This window comes from Tachysurus vachellii, chromosome 24 (genome assembly GCF_030014155.1).
Source record: "Tachysurus vachellii isolate PV-2020 chromosome 24, HZAU_Pvac_v1, whole genome shotgun sequence".
Classification (NCBI taxonomy): domain Eukaryota; kingdom Metazoa; phylum Chordata; class Actinopteri; order Siluriformes; family Bagridae; genus Tachysurus; species Tachysurus vachellii.
The window spans coordinates 15,963,815-15,981,314 of NC_083483.1; the positions used below are offsets into that span (position 1 = coordinate 15,963,815).

The 17,500-nt window shown below is 39.0% G+C and overlaps 3 protein-coding genes across 3 annotated transcripts in view; 2 read left to right on the forward strand and 1 right to left on the reverse strand.

The window, feature by feature from the left end:
* epn3b (epsin 3b) overlaps positions 1-9,443 on the forward strand; it is a 10,488-nt gene extending 1,045 nt beyond the window's left edge. The window contains exons 2-10 of the mRNA XM_060860507.1: positions 3,524-3,846; positions 4,080-4,449; positions 4,586-4,689; positions 4,761-4,847; positions 4,982-5,105; positions 5,256-5,432; positions 5,522-5,620; positions 6,481-6,747; positions 8,042-9,443. Coding sequence (XP_060716490.1) covers positions 3,619-3,846; positions 4,080-4,449; positions 4,586-4,689; positions 4,761-4,847; positions 4,982-5,105; positions 5,256-5,432; positions 5,522-5,620; positions 6,481-6,747; positions 8,042-8,319 — 1,734 coding nt within the window. The 5' untranslated portion in view covers positions 3,524-3,618 and the 3' untranslated portion in view covers positions 8,320-9,443. The remainder of the gene's footprint in view (positions 1-3,523; positions 3,847-4,079; positions 4,450-4,585; positions 4,690-4,760; positions 4,848-4,981; positions 5,106-5,255; positions 5,433-5,521; positions 5,621-6,480; positions 6,748-8,041) is intronic.
* Positions 9,444-10,132: 689 nt separating this feature from the next.
* Positions 10,133-12,512, reverse strand: LOC132839098 (zinc finger protein 750-like). The gene is made up of 3 exons (XM_060859878.1): positions 12,471-12,512; positions 11,029-12,332; positions 10,133-10,903 (listed from the first exon to the last, which is right to left on the reverse strand). Exons 1-3 carry the CDS (start codon positions 12,510-12,512, stop codon positions 10,240-10,242), a joined length of 2,010 nt encoding a protein of 669 aa, XP_060715861.1. The 3' UTR covers positions 10,133-10,239.
* Positions 12,513-16,596: 4,084 nt separating this feature from the next.
* The window catches only part of b3gntl1 (UDP-GlcNAc:betaGal beta-1,3-N-acetylglucosaminyltransferase-like 1), a 17,957-nt gene continuing 17,053 nt past the window's right edge, over positions 16,597-17,500 (forward strand). Inside the window, exon 1 of the mRNA XM_060860513.1 lies at positions 16,597-17,478. Coding sequence (XP_060716496.1) covers positions 16,987-17,478 — 492 coding nt within the window. The 5' untranslated portion in view covers positions 16,597-16,986. The remainder of the gene's footprint in view (positions 17,479-17,500) is intronic.

Here is a 17,500-nt window from a genome sequence, read left to right on the forward strand (position 1 = left end):
TACCATCAGGTTTGAAGACGCTTATTAACGCTTCATAATGTCATGACACTGATTTTGTGGGAATTAATAGTTTCAGAATGTGGATCAGCTAACAGGAGAGTATTAACTAAAGCTCTGATCTCAACTGGCATTAATGTATGGTCTGATGGGACTCAGTACAGGTGTGAACAGTATCAAATGTGTCCCATATTCATAATGTGAAGCTCAGTGTATATAAATATATAAAATATGACGCTCAAATATATATATATAAATACTGCATTTTGTTTTTATTTAGTTCTGCTTTGAATAAGCTATTTCACATAGGAGGTAGTTTTAGTTTACAAGACACAATAATAACTGAATTCACACAAATAAAACAGTTTAAAAGTTTACATGCTTTATTATTATGATGATCCAACGACTGTTTTTGTCATAAAGCTTAGTGTGAGTCGTTCATGGTTCGCATGTCTGTCCTGAGACGTCAAGCTGCCCAGTGTTGTTCAGAAAAATCCTCCAGCTCCTGCACAATCTTTACTTTTCCAGCATCTTCTGTATATTTGACCTGAGATCCATCTTCTCACAATGAGGACAGCTGAGAGATTTGTACACAACTATTACACAGGTGCAAATGTTCACTCAACCTCAAGAAAGCAACAGGATACATTAAGAGGCAGTGGGGGGTGTAAAGTTTTGAGCAGGATGATCGGTGCAAATTGTTATTATTTTCTTTAAAATTCTTGCTACAGAAGATATTTACAGAAGAAGTTTTCCAGAAGATAAAATAATATGTATTTTCAACAGCAGGGTTCAAGATAAATACAGTTAGCAAAGAGCCCCAAAGTGGTGAATTAGCCGTTCGTGCTAACAGCGTGACGACATGAGGGACATTTTAATGATTTTCAGTGATGTCATCATTCATTTTCACAGTATCAACAATTATACAGAAATAAACAATGTTTCTTCTTCTGGTTTACGTAGGAAATGCAGGTGATGTCACTTCCTGTGGAAAACATTAGTCGTGATTTATGGGATATTTAAAATATTTGACAGCGAATGTGTTCATGTAACAGGGTCGAGTGAAAGATGCCTTTTCTTGCCTCTGTGATAAGAGAGAAGTGAACAGTCAGCAGATCAGCTATGACTTAATGTCTGAGCTCTGTGTGTGTGTGTGTGTGTGTGTGTGTGTGTGTGCATAAAGGACATTGATGCCTCTGACCGCATGCTGTTTTTTTAATCAACAATGTCCTTGAAGGTATTTCAGTTTACATAGGTGTGTGTGTGTGTGTGTGTGTGTGTGTGTGTGTGTCCTTCCTCTCAGAATAGATCTGTATTGGCTGTCCACACTAATACCTGATTGTCCGTGTGTGTGTTTTAATGGTGTTGGACTGAAATGCAGTGTGTACAGAGTGTGAGGAAATCCTGAGTGATTTGTTACTTATAAGAACGTATATACTGAGCTTAGGGACTGAAAATGAAGAGGCGGAGCTAAGGTAAGGTTTCAGTTGATGGATGGATTTCAGGGAACGGTGGAGTTTTGGTGAAGGCAGGATCATGGGCATATAAAGATGAAGGAGTTTAAGTATAAACTGAACAGAAAAACGTTCACTCTATAGGAGGTCAGGTGAGGATTACAGAGGAGTTGAGATAAGGGGCAGGGTTATGATTATGGTTTTGTTTGTGGGTGGAGTTTTAATGAGCTGAAATGAAACTTTAATGTAACAATATGTTGAATGTTATTGCAGTTTTAGTGATTAAATGTGTTAATAATTCAGTTTGAAAATATACCAGAGTATAATATAATGATATACCAAGACATACACACACTTTGTTATTTATTTATTTATTTTTTTAAATATTCCCACAATTTGCAAGCTTTGTAAATACACCATCATTATGCAGGCCAATAAAGCATGTGAAATACACTGAGAGAGAGAGAGAGAGAGAGAGAGAGAGAGAGAGAGAGAGAGAGAGAGAGAGAGAGAGAGCGCATGTCTTTGCTCAGCAGAAAGGTGATAGGGTATAAATTTGTGATGACTCTGGAGTCTTCCTGTGGTCTCTCGTCCTCCACCTCCATTAACACGAGTCCCACTGCTTTATACAGAATTATTATTATTATTATTATTATTATTATTATTATTATTATTATTGTGTGTATAAGTGACATGTTATAAGGTTGTTAACTTGTGTTTTTTTTCACCCTGAGCTAAAGTGAAGAATACTTTTGATATGTCGTAAAATTGGTAAATACAATCTAAAAACAATCCTGGAATTATTATGGTACACAAAATGAATATCTAGCTGGAATATAAATTCGGAGAAAAGTCAAGAAGATCTCAGATGGATGCAGACACAGTGACACCTGGTTTATGTTCTGTTGGCTTTTAGAGCCACGAGATGATGAATTATAGCAGCCTCATCCTTCATCCTCTTGGACTCTTAGTTACTGAGATGATTTATGTCACTGTGAGGAAAGGAATGGAATCTGATATAGGAAATGAGATTCTGTTTATATATATATGTGTGTGTGTGTGTGTGTGTGTGTGTGTGTGTGTGTGTGTGTGTGTGTGTGTTCTTTTAGTTCACTGTACAGATTGAAAAGTATTCAGTAATATGGTTCTACAATCAAGTCATACTGAATAAATCATCACAGATTACTGTTCTTTTTATGGAACTGTGTGTGGGTGTGTGTGTGTGTGTGTGTGTGAGTGTGGGTGTGTGTGAGTGTGGGTGTGGTGGGGACTTCACTAAAATATGGGGCAACCCTGTCTCCTCATTTGCAACCTGCTCCCTGTGGACCATTGTTGCCGTAGTGACAGATCACGATGTAAAATGTGTGTGTGTATCCTCCAATGATGCTGATGGTCAATGATGCTGCAGTAGGAATACACACCCAAGCACACACACACACTCATGCATGTACGCACACAGACAGAGAGAGAGAGAGAGAGAGAGAGAGAGAGAGAGAGAGAGAGAGAGAGAGAGAGAGAGAGAAAGAGAGAGAGAGAGAGAGAGAGAGAGAGAGAGAGAGAGAGAGAGCAGTTCGCATTTTATATTTGAACACTATATATATATCACTTGTACAATTGTATGAATTTCTTTGAAGATGCTGAGATTCTGATAATGTAAGATTAAACTGATGGGTGGAGTTATGATAAGGAATTACTGACTCTAGCTTTCATTACACATGCATCCAACTAAATCACTAATAGATCTCTCACCTGATTCACTTTGAATTTCACATGAAACTTCAGTGCGTCTCCTCTGGTGAACCAGAATAGTGGCAGATGGTTAGTGCTTCTTGATGGCCTACTTCCTTTCACACTTCCGGTCCTGGTGTTGTTTTATGGGAAGTGGCAGCTATACTGGGTTGTTAATTATACAAGTCCCTAAAGAAAATGATCTGCTGCAAAAATGGAGGGAGAAATAAATGAATGCACTCATGTAATTTTAATCAGATGTGACCTCAATTATTGCCAGACATTCACAGATCAATTTTAATGTATCACTTTTCTGTCTATTTTGTATCTCTCTCTGCTTATAGATGCATTCCTGATTCTGAGCCTTTTTAGAGTCGCACTTTGCACAAAATAAAAAACCTCCAACATTTGGACACACACTCACACGCTTACTGTAGCCATGACAACCTCGGCCCTGCGACGGCAGGTGAAGAACATTGTACACAACTACTCGGAGGCTGAAGTGAAAGTACGCGAGGCGACCTCCAATGACCCCTGGGGTCCGTCCAGCTCTCTTATGTCGGAGATTGCCGAGCTGACGTTTAGCGTAGCTGCGTTCAGTGAGGTCATGGCCATGGTGTGGAAACGCCTCAACGATCACGGCAAGAACTGGAGGCATGTCTACAAGGTCATAATATGCTTATAACATGCATATTACTATGGTTATTGCAATACCTACCTAATTATTATTCTAACTATAAGTAAACATATAATAGCAACCAATAAGTACCAAATGTTTGCTGTAAATAGGACAACATGAACTACATCACAAGCTATATTTTAATTGATCATTTAGTATTATTTGGTTTTAAATGGGAACATGCTAGACACTTGTTATTTTAGGTTCCTTGTTTTGTTTAGGCCCTAACCCTGCTTGATTACTTGGCTAAGACGGGTTCAGAGCGTGTAGCGCAGCAATGCCGTGAAAACGCCTTCACCATCCAGACGCTGCGCGACTTTCAGTACGTGGACCGGGACGGGCGTGATCAGGGCGTGAATGTGCGTGAAAAGGCCAAGCAGCTGGTGGCATTGCTCAGGGATGAGGACAGGCTCAGACAAGAGAGGGCACTGGCACTGAAGACCAAAGAACGGTTAGCAAGCGCAGGTGGCGGTGGAGGGTCAGGTACGGTGCCTCCTTCGTACCTGAGTAGGAGGAGCAGCCAGCCGAGCATGGCAGCACTGTATGGAGAGGAGTTCAGTCGCTCCAGAGGATCTCCATCTTCCTTTACCTGTGAGTCCTCTAACTGGCCTTAAGCTTGTGTGAAAATTTCTGTGACTACCGTATAAATTTGTGTGTATACTGTTTTTTTTTATTATATTTATACTAACACTACACACTAACACTTTTCTCTGTCAATCTCTTTCAGCATCTCCTTCGTCTCCAAGAGCCTCTGATCTGGAACACTCTCGACCTCAAACCAGCGGAGAGGAAGAGCTGCAGTTACAACTGGCACTTGCAATGAGTCGAGAGGTAACACACACACAAACGCACAGATTATAACAGTAACTCTGATTTATTTTGGTTTTGCTCTTTAACAAAAGGAACACCGCAAAGGTCATGACGATGAACCCCAAGTTGAAAAAGTTGTAGACAAGAGCAGGAAAGACAGTCAATGCAGACCTGGAGAGGTATGAGAAAAACCATAAGCACTTTGTTCCATTACTACCCTTATCAAATCCTTTTATATGACAGTGATCACAAACAAATATGATTCTCTGTAACTGATGTATTGGTATGTGATTTGAAGTGTTTGTTCTTCCAGTCAGCCATGATTGATTTGGTGGACATATTTGGAAAATCTGGACAAACTGAAGCACCACCCAGTGATGATCTCTGGGATGCCCAGCCTTCCTGCCCTTTAACCTCAGATCCCTGGGATACTGTTGGTGAGTTGCTGAATTCATCTTTGCATTTTGATATAGTGTGGTTTACATTTATTAGATTTATGTGGATTTAAAATGGGAAACCAGATAAAAATCCATATTTATCATTATGCATGGAAATATACAATTTTCTGTATATCTCACTCTGTCTAGCTGTGGTTAACACCAGTACCCCTGTAGTTGGTAGTCCCTGGAAACCCCACCCCTCGTCTGGTAGCCCAGATCAACACTGGGTTACGAACCAATCTCCACCAGACCCATGGGGAGCCCTGCCCACTAAGTCCACATCTAAGTCTACAGAACAACCCTGGAGAAGTCCAATTCGACCAGGTACTGACCAAAATAAGCAAAAAAGATACACCTTCACACAAACAGTAGAGACAGTGTTTAATTGACACCTGGTGTGCATTGTAACAAAGCCTCAGCAGGAGTCGACCCATTTTCCATTCCTGAGGAAGAGGAACCTGGAGACACACGACCTAACAGTGTGTTCAGCCCTCGCTGTGAGAGTCCAACAGGTACTATTGTTATTACCTGCCCTGCATTTCTTTTGATTTGTAATGTGCTTTTGCTGCTTTGTCATGCTCTTTCCCCTTGGTTGATTCCTCATCACCTTAATACTAGGGTTGGGTATCAAAATAAATTTTCTGGTTCCGATTCATGTTCCAGTTCTGCCTTACGATTCCATAATAAAAGAAATGTGAAAAATAATGCATAATACTTGCACAATTCCATTTGTGTTTATTAATCACTCTTTAAATATTTTAAACAGAGCATTTCAATTCATATCAATTTAAATTTAAATAAATCCAACATCAAATTTAACATCCAGAATTACAACTTAGCAAAACAGTTAGCAATTTTTCTGAAGAAAAATTAACGTCTGCTTTCTCTGGGAGAAGACGAGACCTTTCCTGGCTTATTGTTTCTCCAGCTGAGGAGAAAAGCCTCTCAGATGGGGGAGATTTGCTTCATTGTTGTAGCTTTGGAAATGAATCCAAACTTTAGACTTTTTTTAGACATGTTTAACACAAAGCGTACCTCAGCACAGCAGCACGAGTGACTGATTTCTGTGGTAAGCTGCGTTAATTTGGTTGCGTGACTGTAAACAGTGTAAACAATGAATATTCATGAGGTAGGACATGGCTATTTAAAGTGACCGCTCCCAGCACTTTGCCCGTCATCGCATCGGAACCGCGTTTGGAACGAAACTTGAAAATTCTGCGCGGTTCCTGTTCCTGTTAAAAATAAGAACCGGTTCTCGGTTCCCAACCCTACTTAATACACACTGTAATATAGCATTACATGACCATTAGACCATAAAGTTCTGTCTGTACATATTGGCTGATGGAACACAAATTCTTTCTCTCTATTTCAGATATAGATCCATTTTCTGACTTGGTGGTGGGTGGGCAGGTAAATGGAAGAGTTGAAGCAAGTTCGGTGACTTTTGACCGCTCTCATCTTGGCCCTCCACTGGATTCAGTGACTCCTAGAAAGTGCTGCACACCAGAGGCATTTCTTGGCCCTACTGCTGCATCACTCATCAACCTAGACACACTTATTCCCTCAAAACAACACTCACAAACACATCCACTCAACCCTTCCAATATACCAGCCAAGAGCAAAAACCCCTTCCTCTCAGGTTAGACACTAACACACACAAAAACACACAAACATATTTGTGAAATAAAAAAAAAAAAGGCAGGATTGCTCCTTGGTTGATCTGTAGAAGGTGTGATGGAAAAGAACACTGGAACATAAAGTGATACTGTGAGGCTGTAGATGCAGGACTAGTGATGATGATAGAGTAGACATAGACTGGACCTACATCAGGGACTGGACCTGAATCTGAGACAATGTCTGTACTGGAGAATGAGATTTGTTCTGGGATATAATTGGACAGTTAGATAGGGATAAGTAAAGGATTGGAGGATGATATAGTGATTGATATTATATTACAGTAGGTCTTGACATAAGGACTTGAACTGGATTGGAGATTAACGCAAGAACTGGGACTGGATTGGGATGATACTGGATGTGGAACTGGAATGGGAAAAAAAATAAGGTCCAGACTTGCTAATAAGATACCGATTGGGTGCCTAGACATGGAGTAAGGTGGGATTGGAAGATACAAATTCTGTGATAGAATTAAAGGATGATACAGGGTATGGCAATGGATTGGGGAATAATATTGGATCTGGGACTCGATTGAGGATGGAGCATTGGGACTGGACTGGGGAATAAGATATGAATTGGTACTGGCTCAGAAGGTGAGACAGTAATGCCCCTTTTCCACCGAGGCAGTTTGAGTGCTGGTTCGGAGCCAGAGCCTAATTTAGAACCAGTTCTTTCTTTTTCGACACCCAAAGCACCGGCTCTGTGACGGCTCTCTAGCCGGTGGAAAGACAAACCGGTTCTTAGAAGGTTCGCCAGTGGAACCAACTTTGAACCAGTACCAGTGCTAGCTCTGAACCAGCACCCGGTTCTTTTTGGTGGAAAAGGGGCATGAGTGGAATGAGAGGGATCTTAACACCCTGTCATAGGGGATAAGATCCCCTAATTTCCAGTCTCAGTCTTGTTTCTGTTCTTTTCTTTTCATCCTCAAGACTGAGACTGGAAATGAATGAGACTCGGACTGGATTAGATAATGAGATAGAGAGTTGGACTGGTTTGGGTTAAGAGACTGCCAGTTCTTAGCATTATCATTAGAGGTTAACCAATGCAAGAGAAATGACCAAGTGTAGGGCGCAAGACACCTAGAAATCTAGGACTAGAAAGTTAGGAAACTGCTTTGAATGTCAGTGCTCAGAATTTGTAATAATCTTAAGAGTTAATGAGACATTTACAAGATAACAATGGTCAAATTGGAGCTATCATTTACTACAAAAAATGCAGTACTTAGTAGCCCCCATTCTCTTCTTTTTCTTTCTCTTCAGGTCTGAGTGCTCCATCGCCCACTAACCCTTTCCACTGTGACCAACGCAGACTGACTCTGAATCAGATGCGTCCGAACTCCACTTCCCCACTGCCTGCTCATGCTTTGCCTGGTGCTCTTCCCTACAGTGCCTCTCTTCCTTTGCCCTCATCCCAAAACGCACCTCAGCCTCCAGACCTGCCCCCTAACCTTCCACAGCCATTGTTGCCCCTCTCCTCTATGCCCCGCCTCCAAACGGCCCCCCAGCTTCAGAGCCACAGCAACAATCCATTTCTCTGAAGGCCAAAAATTACTTGAAAGTGATCAGGCTGTTATGAAGGCTGTTAATTACACGCTCAGTTAGAGCTAAAGTGAAACATGCTGAAATATGTACTAAAATTAAATTCAATGTGAACAGACAAATCTGGATTTAGCATATTAAAAAAAACACAATTTGAATGTAATAAAATCACACATTAGGCATTAGAATAAAATTGATCCCTGAATTAAATGATATATAATTCAGTATTTACAGAAATGATTTAAGGTACCTGAAATAACTGATTAAGATACCATACTCTTTTAATGACGTGCTAACAGATACTCCATCATCTACAGTCTCGAGCATGCTGCTTACGAGATGGAGTTCAGCTGTCACATGCTGCTTATGAGATGGGGTTTTGCTGTCAATCAGCATGGCTCTGCCCCTTGCACAACCAAAAGGACCTGTCAATCACAAGGACACAATGGTCTCAGGCCCGAAGAGTGCAGAACTAGGCTATGACAGGGGGGTAAGGAACATTTCAGGAAACCTGACATGAACTAATTTTGTGTTTCTCTTCTCGCCAACTTGTTTTCTATTGCCTTCTGTCTATGGATACTTGTCTATTCAGGGTCCAGCATCGATTGTAACCCTTGGCTTTTCCTCACAGAACCATGTGCCTGACTCTATGGCTTGTCCACAATGCACTGTGGGTGGGGGGTTGAGAGGGGTTTCATCTCCACACAACTTGGACCTCAGGAGCCCTGCTAACCAAAACCTGCACAACCAAGTAACTGCTCACAAGTAAACGTCTCTATATGTGGAGAGATTTAACTAAAAGAAAAGCAATGGGTAAAAACGAAGGATAAACGAAGACAGTCTGGTTATATATTGTAATGCTGAACTACTCTATGCTGTTCTTCTGTTGAACAATATATTGATTTATTTATAAATTCAAGCTTTATTGGCTACTGCTGAATGAGTTTAGTGCATCCTGTAAGGCAAATACTTTGAGGTTAATATTTAATGAAGACACACATGATATACAGTATATCAGTAAGCGACAATAAATGAATGTCATTTGCATTTAAATGTGTTACACATGATTTATTAGAGCAATGATTGAATTTTTTTAAGAATTATTATATTAATGTGTTCATTCTCAAACACGATCATTTCCCTATTACCTGCTCTCTCACAGACCCGTTCGTGGGTACACTGCGTGGGTTTAAAAAAGGGATTAAAAACATTTTCTAACATCAATATAGTAAAGTTTTCTGTAAAGACGCATCTATTTTACAGTCTTTGTTAGTGTTTTGTAACAGAGGTATTCTTTGGGGAAAAAAAATAAACAGTTTGCAATTTCTTGTGACAACGTGAAACGTGACAAGCTGCTGAGAAAAAGGTGAGGGAACGACTATATACGAGCTGCTATAATATAAGCACATGTGTCATGTCTTGTGTAGGCTGATGAGAGACAGTCATACAGCCCAACATGTCTATACCTGCATTGTGTGATGATTGCAGTTCGGCAGGTTTTAGGTACACCTGCTAATATATATGTCTGTGTAGTTAGGAGAGTTTCTGCAGTTAAGCATGAAACTACACCATGCTCTGGCCTATGTGAGAGATAAGGACACTTTTGACAGACTTTTAAGATTAACGAAGGTAGCTATTAAATGTTGATAGTACAACTTTAAATAAAAGTAAAATAAACTAAACTGTTTGGTAATTAAAAAAGAGTTATTTACTTTGTATAGCATTAACAAATATCTTGGTATAAATGATTAAAAAGTAAAAACTGGAACCAAAAGGTACTATTTTCTTTTTTCAATTTTTTTTTTATTGTTTTCTGGATGACCGAAGTTTCATTGAATTAGTAAAAAGACCCCAAATGTTAAGTCTAGCTCTCGTGTCTTCCAAATGCCGTGCAATCAAATGTTACAATTTAGAAACAGTTAACGCCGAAGTCTTTTCCTTAGGACGCGATTTCTAGGAACTGAGTCTGTGCTTCTCTTTGCGGATGTTCCATATCTTCTGGATTTTGTCTGAATTTTGGTTCTGGGGTTGGTTTCAGTGACTGTTGTAGCGTCAGGATAACGTGTGGAACAATTAACATCCAGGGTAGATTTTGGATCAGGAAATTCAGAAGAAAAATTTGTCTTCTCTGTTTCAGTGCTATCACTTTCTTCAAAGGAAATTTTGTCTTCAGGAATGGCTACTGGATTACCGCGTATGCAGTTAGCATGAAATGAAGTAGAGCTGATTTGATGGATGCTCAGCCCATCGTTAGGACTAGTCTCTGTGAACTTGCTCAAGTGTGTGCTTGTCTCTGAGGATTCTATCTGTTCTGACAGATTCCACTGGGCCAGTTGACACAAAGCAAATGCAGCTGTCCTTTTTTCTTCATCTGTGGTATCATCATTTTCTTCTTTCAGTGAACTGGAATCCATAGTTCCCCAGGTGGTGCTTTTACTCTGACCTTGTATATGGCTTAGTGAGGTAGGGATACCAGCTATAGGTTTTAGAGAGAGATTTAAAGGAACCTCAAATGCAGGTTCATTATTTGAGAGATTCATTTGGGCCACATCGCCATTTGTTACTTCTTCTTGTTCCGCTGCCCTGGATGTCAAATGATTAGCATGTAAACAGAGTAAAACAATGCATTAGTCAATGTATTTAATGGTACCTTCAGATATTCAACAGATTTATTTTATAAAAAAGAATCCCAAACATTATTTTTTTACCTCTGCCGGTGTGTGGATCTGCCTTGTCTGGATCCATCTTTAGCTGAGAGTGAACTAGTGTTATACTTTTCCAGTTGGTCATGTGGGGAAACTATCCCACTTACATCCAGTGGTTTCTGGGAGTCTTTTTGTGTGTGATCTCTTGCATTTGGCCCAGCTGGTGACCCAGTTGGAGAACAGCCAAGTTTGGGACTCATTTGAACTTTATTTTGGTGGCTTATTCTGATCCCAGGTTCCTGCATCAGCAAGCATTCTCTTTGAACCATTGAGTATAAATCAAGACGCAAACCATCAGGTCTTACATGATTGAGATTGTTGGGTACAGCCATAGTAGAATGGCCTTTGATTGAATTAGAACATGAGGTAAGATAGGTCTGATCTTGGGGGTGGTACATAAGGGAAGGACTTGAATGGTAAAATCTATAAGTTTGATCTAAAGTGAGATTGTGGCTTGTTGGGAAGGAGCGGATGGGAAGAAGTTGCCCTGGTAGGAGTGGATGGATGCCAAGTGGTTGAGAATTGAATTTAGTACTTTCTCCAGAGTACGGAGTAAAATGTGAAGCGGAAGGGAGATGATTGCAGTAATTGTCACAAACAAAATAGGGTGAATAGGAAGAGCATGTAGAGTATAAATTATAGTTTATGGCATAAGAAGGGTACTTCAGTCTTTGGGAAAAATATTCTGTTTCTTGTGCCTGCTCCTGGGGTTTGTAATCAAGGAGAACTGAATTATGAATGGAAATAGGGTTGTATACTGGAAGAACTTCATGTTGGAAGGACTTTGGTGGTTGATAAAAGGTTGATGTTGGATCTTCCTGAAATGAGGGATCATCAGAAAAGGCAGATGTATGTGTTGTTGGCAGTTCTTCATTATTGCTTGACACGGTTTTCGTTCCATCTGTCCTGGATGATGATTTGTTCATTAGTAGATCTGCATTCTGTTTTGGTTGTGGATCGGTCTGTGGTAACAACACTCTTTCAGGTATGTTACTCCTCTCTTCCTCATTTGGTTGGGCATTATGGTCATCTTTCAGCTCAACTGTAGTCATTTCATTCAAATAATCAAGTTGTGCTGAATCATTATTCTGCATCGGCACCTCTGTGGTAGCTTTTGTCATGCTAATTTCATCAACAGTGTTGAGGGATATCTTGCTTTGCAGTGAAAGTGAGTTCTTACACAAGTCGTACTTCATGTGGTTGAACAAGTGAGATTTTTCATTGCAGGTAAATGGGCACTGAAAGCAGTGGTACATGAAAGGTTTACCTGGGGGCTGAGGGATGTAGTGAGGTTTCTGATGGTCATCCTGATGGTGCCAAACCAAAACATGTATAGATGTATGTATATATTAAAGATTTATCCTTCTTAGAGTGGCTGAATCTTTTTGGGTGGCATGAAAGTGTAGGTATCTGTTCAGTGTACAAAGGTGATTAGATCAGTTCACCATTGTGCCACCAATTGGAGCACCGATCTGCCACCACTGCATCTGTAAGCACGACCCGTTGTCCTTTAACTGCGCTGATATGTAATGTCTCAATTATCAGCCACTCTGGAAAAAAAATAACCAAATCAGTAACAAAAGAAAAGGATAATTAAACATTATTTCAACATATCCCATCAAGTTTAAATTAAAAGTTACAACAGTGATTCTTGTAATAACATGAAATTAATAGCTGCATTTGTTCATGAAGTGAGACCTGCCATCAATCAACGTGATTATCTGAATAAATGATGTTAGTACAACTGAAACTTGTACCACAAGCACTCACACCTAGTCCTGGTAACTGTTGCCCGAAGCAACACAAAGATGACTGCAGAAATCTGCATCCCTCAGTGTCAGCAATTAAGAAAACTTAAGGGAATCAACACCTTGACTTTACACCAACGAAGGTAATTTGCATAAGTGAAACCTACCTGAGGCCTGTTTAAAAGCATAGGACCTCTTCGGTCAGAGTTACACTTAGCTTGCTGGGGGCTTTGTTTATTCGTTCTGTCTATCTGTCTAGTCTTGCCTTGTTGTTTCACAGTTAGCTCTGATCCATTTATGTCTAGCACCCAAAAAAATCACTACCATGTAACCTTTTCTCTTACTATTATCTCACACAATCATTACACAATCCTCAGCTCCGTTGCTCCACCCTGTCATACTCTTTCACACAAAGCTGTCACTCAGGTTGTCCCAGATGCCCTACATATGCTTAGTGTCACACCTTTTTCAATGGCCATCTATCAAAACCTGGGCAGAGTGGCAGGGATTAGTTTTGTGTGATTATACAATACCAGAGATCTTTTATGTGGCTGATGTTCAATATTATAGTAATTATCCTGCACTGGATTGTAATTTGTTGCTAACATACTAATGGTACCTCACCTATTCCTAGGTATTGATATATTTATCTTACAGTATTCATTCGGTCCAATCACAAAGCTGCATTCTAAATATCGAATAAAGTTATTTTCAGTCATGTTTAGTTCATTATTATCTTGACCTTCATGAGGCAGAAAGTGCTACTACACTCTAAAGCTTTAATCTAGAACCTTTTAGAGTTCTGTGGATAATGTGTTTTCCTTCAGATAGACTCGGTTAGACAGCTAAGATCCAACAAGAAAACAGTTGTTTTTTTGTATTGTATAATTTTGACTGTAATAAAATGATCTGTACCTTGATAGTAAAATAAACAAATCAATGAATAAGATATGTGATTAACGACTGCTTCCGTTTTTCACTTCCAGAAAGCTTAGAAGACTAAACTATGCAAAAGGACCCTGAACATTCAAAAGGACCCTGAAGAGTGAATAAATAATACAGTTGCTGGCACCTTGTCTTCAAATTTGATCCTGTAGTATTTAAATACAAGTAAATATCCAGTGAGATATAAATATATTATACACAATAATACTAATAATAGTGAATAATATTGATTCTAAAAATAAAATCTTACCTGTTAAGACGTTTGAGAATTCTGATATGGGGTCACGTCAACATCAATCACAACCAGTTAATATTTCAGAGAAGAAAAATATCTCTGTCTCATCCAAATGCTTCAAACTCACCTGTCGTCTTTTGCTGAATTTCTTCCTCTCCTTCTCTACTGGCACAACCGGCTTTGTGTGTGTGTGTGTGTCTGTACAGGGGTGTAGTTTAAGGACAGTTTGAAGAGCCCTTAGGCTATGTGGACACACCTGAGATAAACTGGGCCTCAAGCTAAAGTGCAAACACACACAAACACACACACACACACACACACACATGTATGTGTAGGTGTGCGATATAAGATTGTGCTGCACTTGGGAAAAAGCAGGTCCTCAAGGGTTCTTGGAAGAGTTTTGATAGATGAATTGGTTCTTATCTTCTTAAAGCAGTTCTGCTTAAACAGGAAACTATTGATTTGCATCATACTGAAATTTGAAAGGTTCCATGAAAAGGTTCTAGGGTTATTTGAGATCATCCTTCACTTTCACCACATGTAACTGCCTCCTCTCCAACATTACTTTGAGCTGTAGTACAGTATTTATTTATGCAGTTCTACAGTCTTAGATAACTTGGTTGTCCCTCTGATTAAACATTAAGCTTCCACATTAATAATTTTATTTAAGAAAAGGTTGCAGATAGAATCTATTAACCTTTAATGATCCAGTGAACCCTTCGAGAAGTGGAACATCTACCTAGTTTTATGTTAGCAGAATGTTATAAATGGTTCTCATACACAACATTAACACATCTCAAGCTTTATTAACATTAATGCTAACATTATAAGAACTTTTCAATCACATTAATAATGAACCCATGACTTATGTCTTATTTCTGTAATGTTACAGACAGCGTGTCACCGGCCTCATAACATTCTTTCCCATAATGTTGGATTGCGTAAGTTATGTGTGACATCTCATGGAGTCTCATAACCTGTGTATGTTTAAGTAAAAGTGCAAAAATTAGTCAACTCCATAATTATTGGCACCCTTTACGTGAAGGAGTAAACGATGATTATATAAAATATTGCACAGAAATGTTTACATTCAAATAATTTGAGAAACTAGTTACCTTTTCACAAGTAGTGTGTGTGCATATGTGTGTGTGTGTTTGCATGCATGTATGATTAGAATGTAGATTAACTTGCTTTTTCACTTCTAACCCCGGGGTGCAAACATGACTTTCTATCACCAGGAGCCTTTTGATTTTTTGGTGTGTATGTGTGTATGTGTTTGTGTGTGTATGTGTTTGTGTGTGTTCTAAATCCATGTACTGCCCCCTTTTGGTCATCTTCTGCATCTACATGTCTGGTATTCAGCTTGTGTATTTACTTCTACTCAAATAAACTCATGTTTTGCGTCATTTATCATTAGACATGAACTTATGAATAAAATATTTTAATATTTTAAATGAATTTATTATAATAAATATTTTCTTCACTTATTTCCTTCACATCAGTCATCAGTAAAAAAATAAATAAATAGTAGGCACTGATAAATGTGAATGAGAGTGTGTGTGCCCTGCGATGGGTTGGCACTCTGTCCAGGGTGTATCCTACCTTGATGCCCAGTGACGCCTGAGATAGGCACAGGCTCCCTGTGACCCGAGAAGTTCGGATAAGCGGTAGAAGATGAATGAATGAATGAATGAATGAATGAATGAATGAATGAATGAATGAATGTGTGTTACAAGTTGGACTGCTAAAAATGTAAATGTGGCCATAAGACCACAAAAAAAATGCCAGACAGGAAACACATCATCAGTCTGATCAGCAGTCAGACTCAGAAATATTTATTACTTTGTCCTCTCGGAAAGTCCAGATTATTTATGCCAAGTTTATACAAGATGAAGATGTGATTAACTCATTATAATTTACACTGTAATGACACAGTGTAAACACTAGAGGTCCCTGTAGGTACAGGGCATCGAGTTAAAATATAAAGATTGGGCAAAATAGCTTCAGATCACAATAGTGACATGTGATATGTATATTATAACATTATGGGTATATAATGTATAACATTATGGTTATAAAATGTATAAATTAGGGGTATATAATGTATAACATTATGAGTGTATAATGTATAACATTATGGGTATATAATGTATAACATTATGAGTGTATAATGTATAACATTATGAGTATATAATGTATAACATTATGAGTATATAATGTATAACATTATGAGTATATAATGTATAACATTATGAGTATATAATGTATACTGAATTCTGCTCCATTTGATTCAAGTTGTTTTATCTTAAAAAGTAAGCGTGAATCTGATTGGACAAAACAGCTGTCAGTTTCAACACAAGTTGGAGCTGCTAAATATAATATAATATAATATAATATAATATAATATAACGTAATATAATATAATATAATATAATATAATATAATATAAATAGGGTATTTATATTATATTATATTATATTATATTATATTATATTATATTATATTATATTATATTATATTATATTATATTTAGCAGCTCCAACTTGAGTTGAAACTGACAGCTGTTTTGTCCAATCAGATTCACGCTTACTTTTTCTCTTGACCAATCAGAGCTCTTGGCTCCTCCAAACATGCGGAAGTGAATGAAGTGCTTTACACGCGGTTTCTTCCGAACTCGGAATAAATATCAGAAATCAGATAAAATCAGGAAAATGTTATGAAGTGAATTAGTTGCGATTTACATTTACGATGATATGGATGAACATTCGGGCATAAAGCGTTTGTGCTGCAGCCAGGCTACAATGTGAACATGTCATGACTTTATTTTCCCTTTTCTAGCTTTCTGAGTGTTTGTAGTTTCTCCTGGTGCTCAGATGAACAGAGGACAGGAGGACATCACTATAGAGCTTAAAGCTGTCAGTGTGGAGCCCAGACACACCTGTAATCAGTGTAAACACCACTGTGGGATCCTCAGGCTCTGCAGTTGGCACCAAGGAGGCTCTTATTGGCACTGTGGGGTTTAAAGGTACCACCATGGACTCCTCTGATGTAGATGCCATGTTGCAGAGTAAACATGTCACTTTGGGGGAGAAAAGTGCCACTATAGAGTCTTCTGTTGATGTGCTGCAGTCTACAGATGACACTTTGGGATCTAATATGATTTTACAGCCGAACACTGACACTTTGGGGTCTCATGATGATTCTTTGGGGTCTAATGATGATGCTTTGGGGTCTAATGATGATGCTTTAGGGTCTAGCACGACCTTACAGTCTAACAGCTTCACTTTGGGGTCTAACGATGACACTTTGGGGTCTAACGATGACACTTTGGGGTCTAACGATGACACTTTGGGGTCTAATGATGACACTTTGGGGTCCAACAGTGTGGCTGTGGAGTCTAACGATGCCACTTTGGGGTCTAACGATGCCACCATGGTGTCTGTTTCTGCCACTTTGGAGTCTGAGGGTGCTACTGTGATATCCACTGGTGCCTGTGAAACAGCTGAAGGCAGCAACATTCAAGTGGTTAGCAACTTGGGCACAATTC

Bases quoted from the DNA above. Each gene is read 5' to 3' on its own strand.
- LOC132839098 (XM_060859878.1), bottom strand. From the start codon at position 12,512: ATGCAGTGGTGGCAGATCGGTGCTCCAATTGGTGGCACAATG. The intron at 12,333-12,470 runs GTGAACTGATCT...TGGCACCATCAG, and splicing joins CTCCAATTGGTGGCACAATG to GATGACCATCAGAAACCTCA. The intron at 10,904-11,028 runs GTAAAAAAATAA...TTTGACATCCAG, and splicing joins AGATCCACACACCGGCAGAG to GGCAGCGGAACAAGAAGAAG.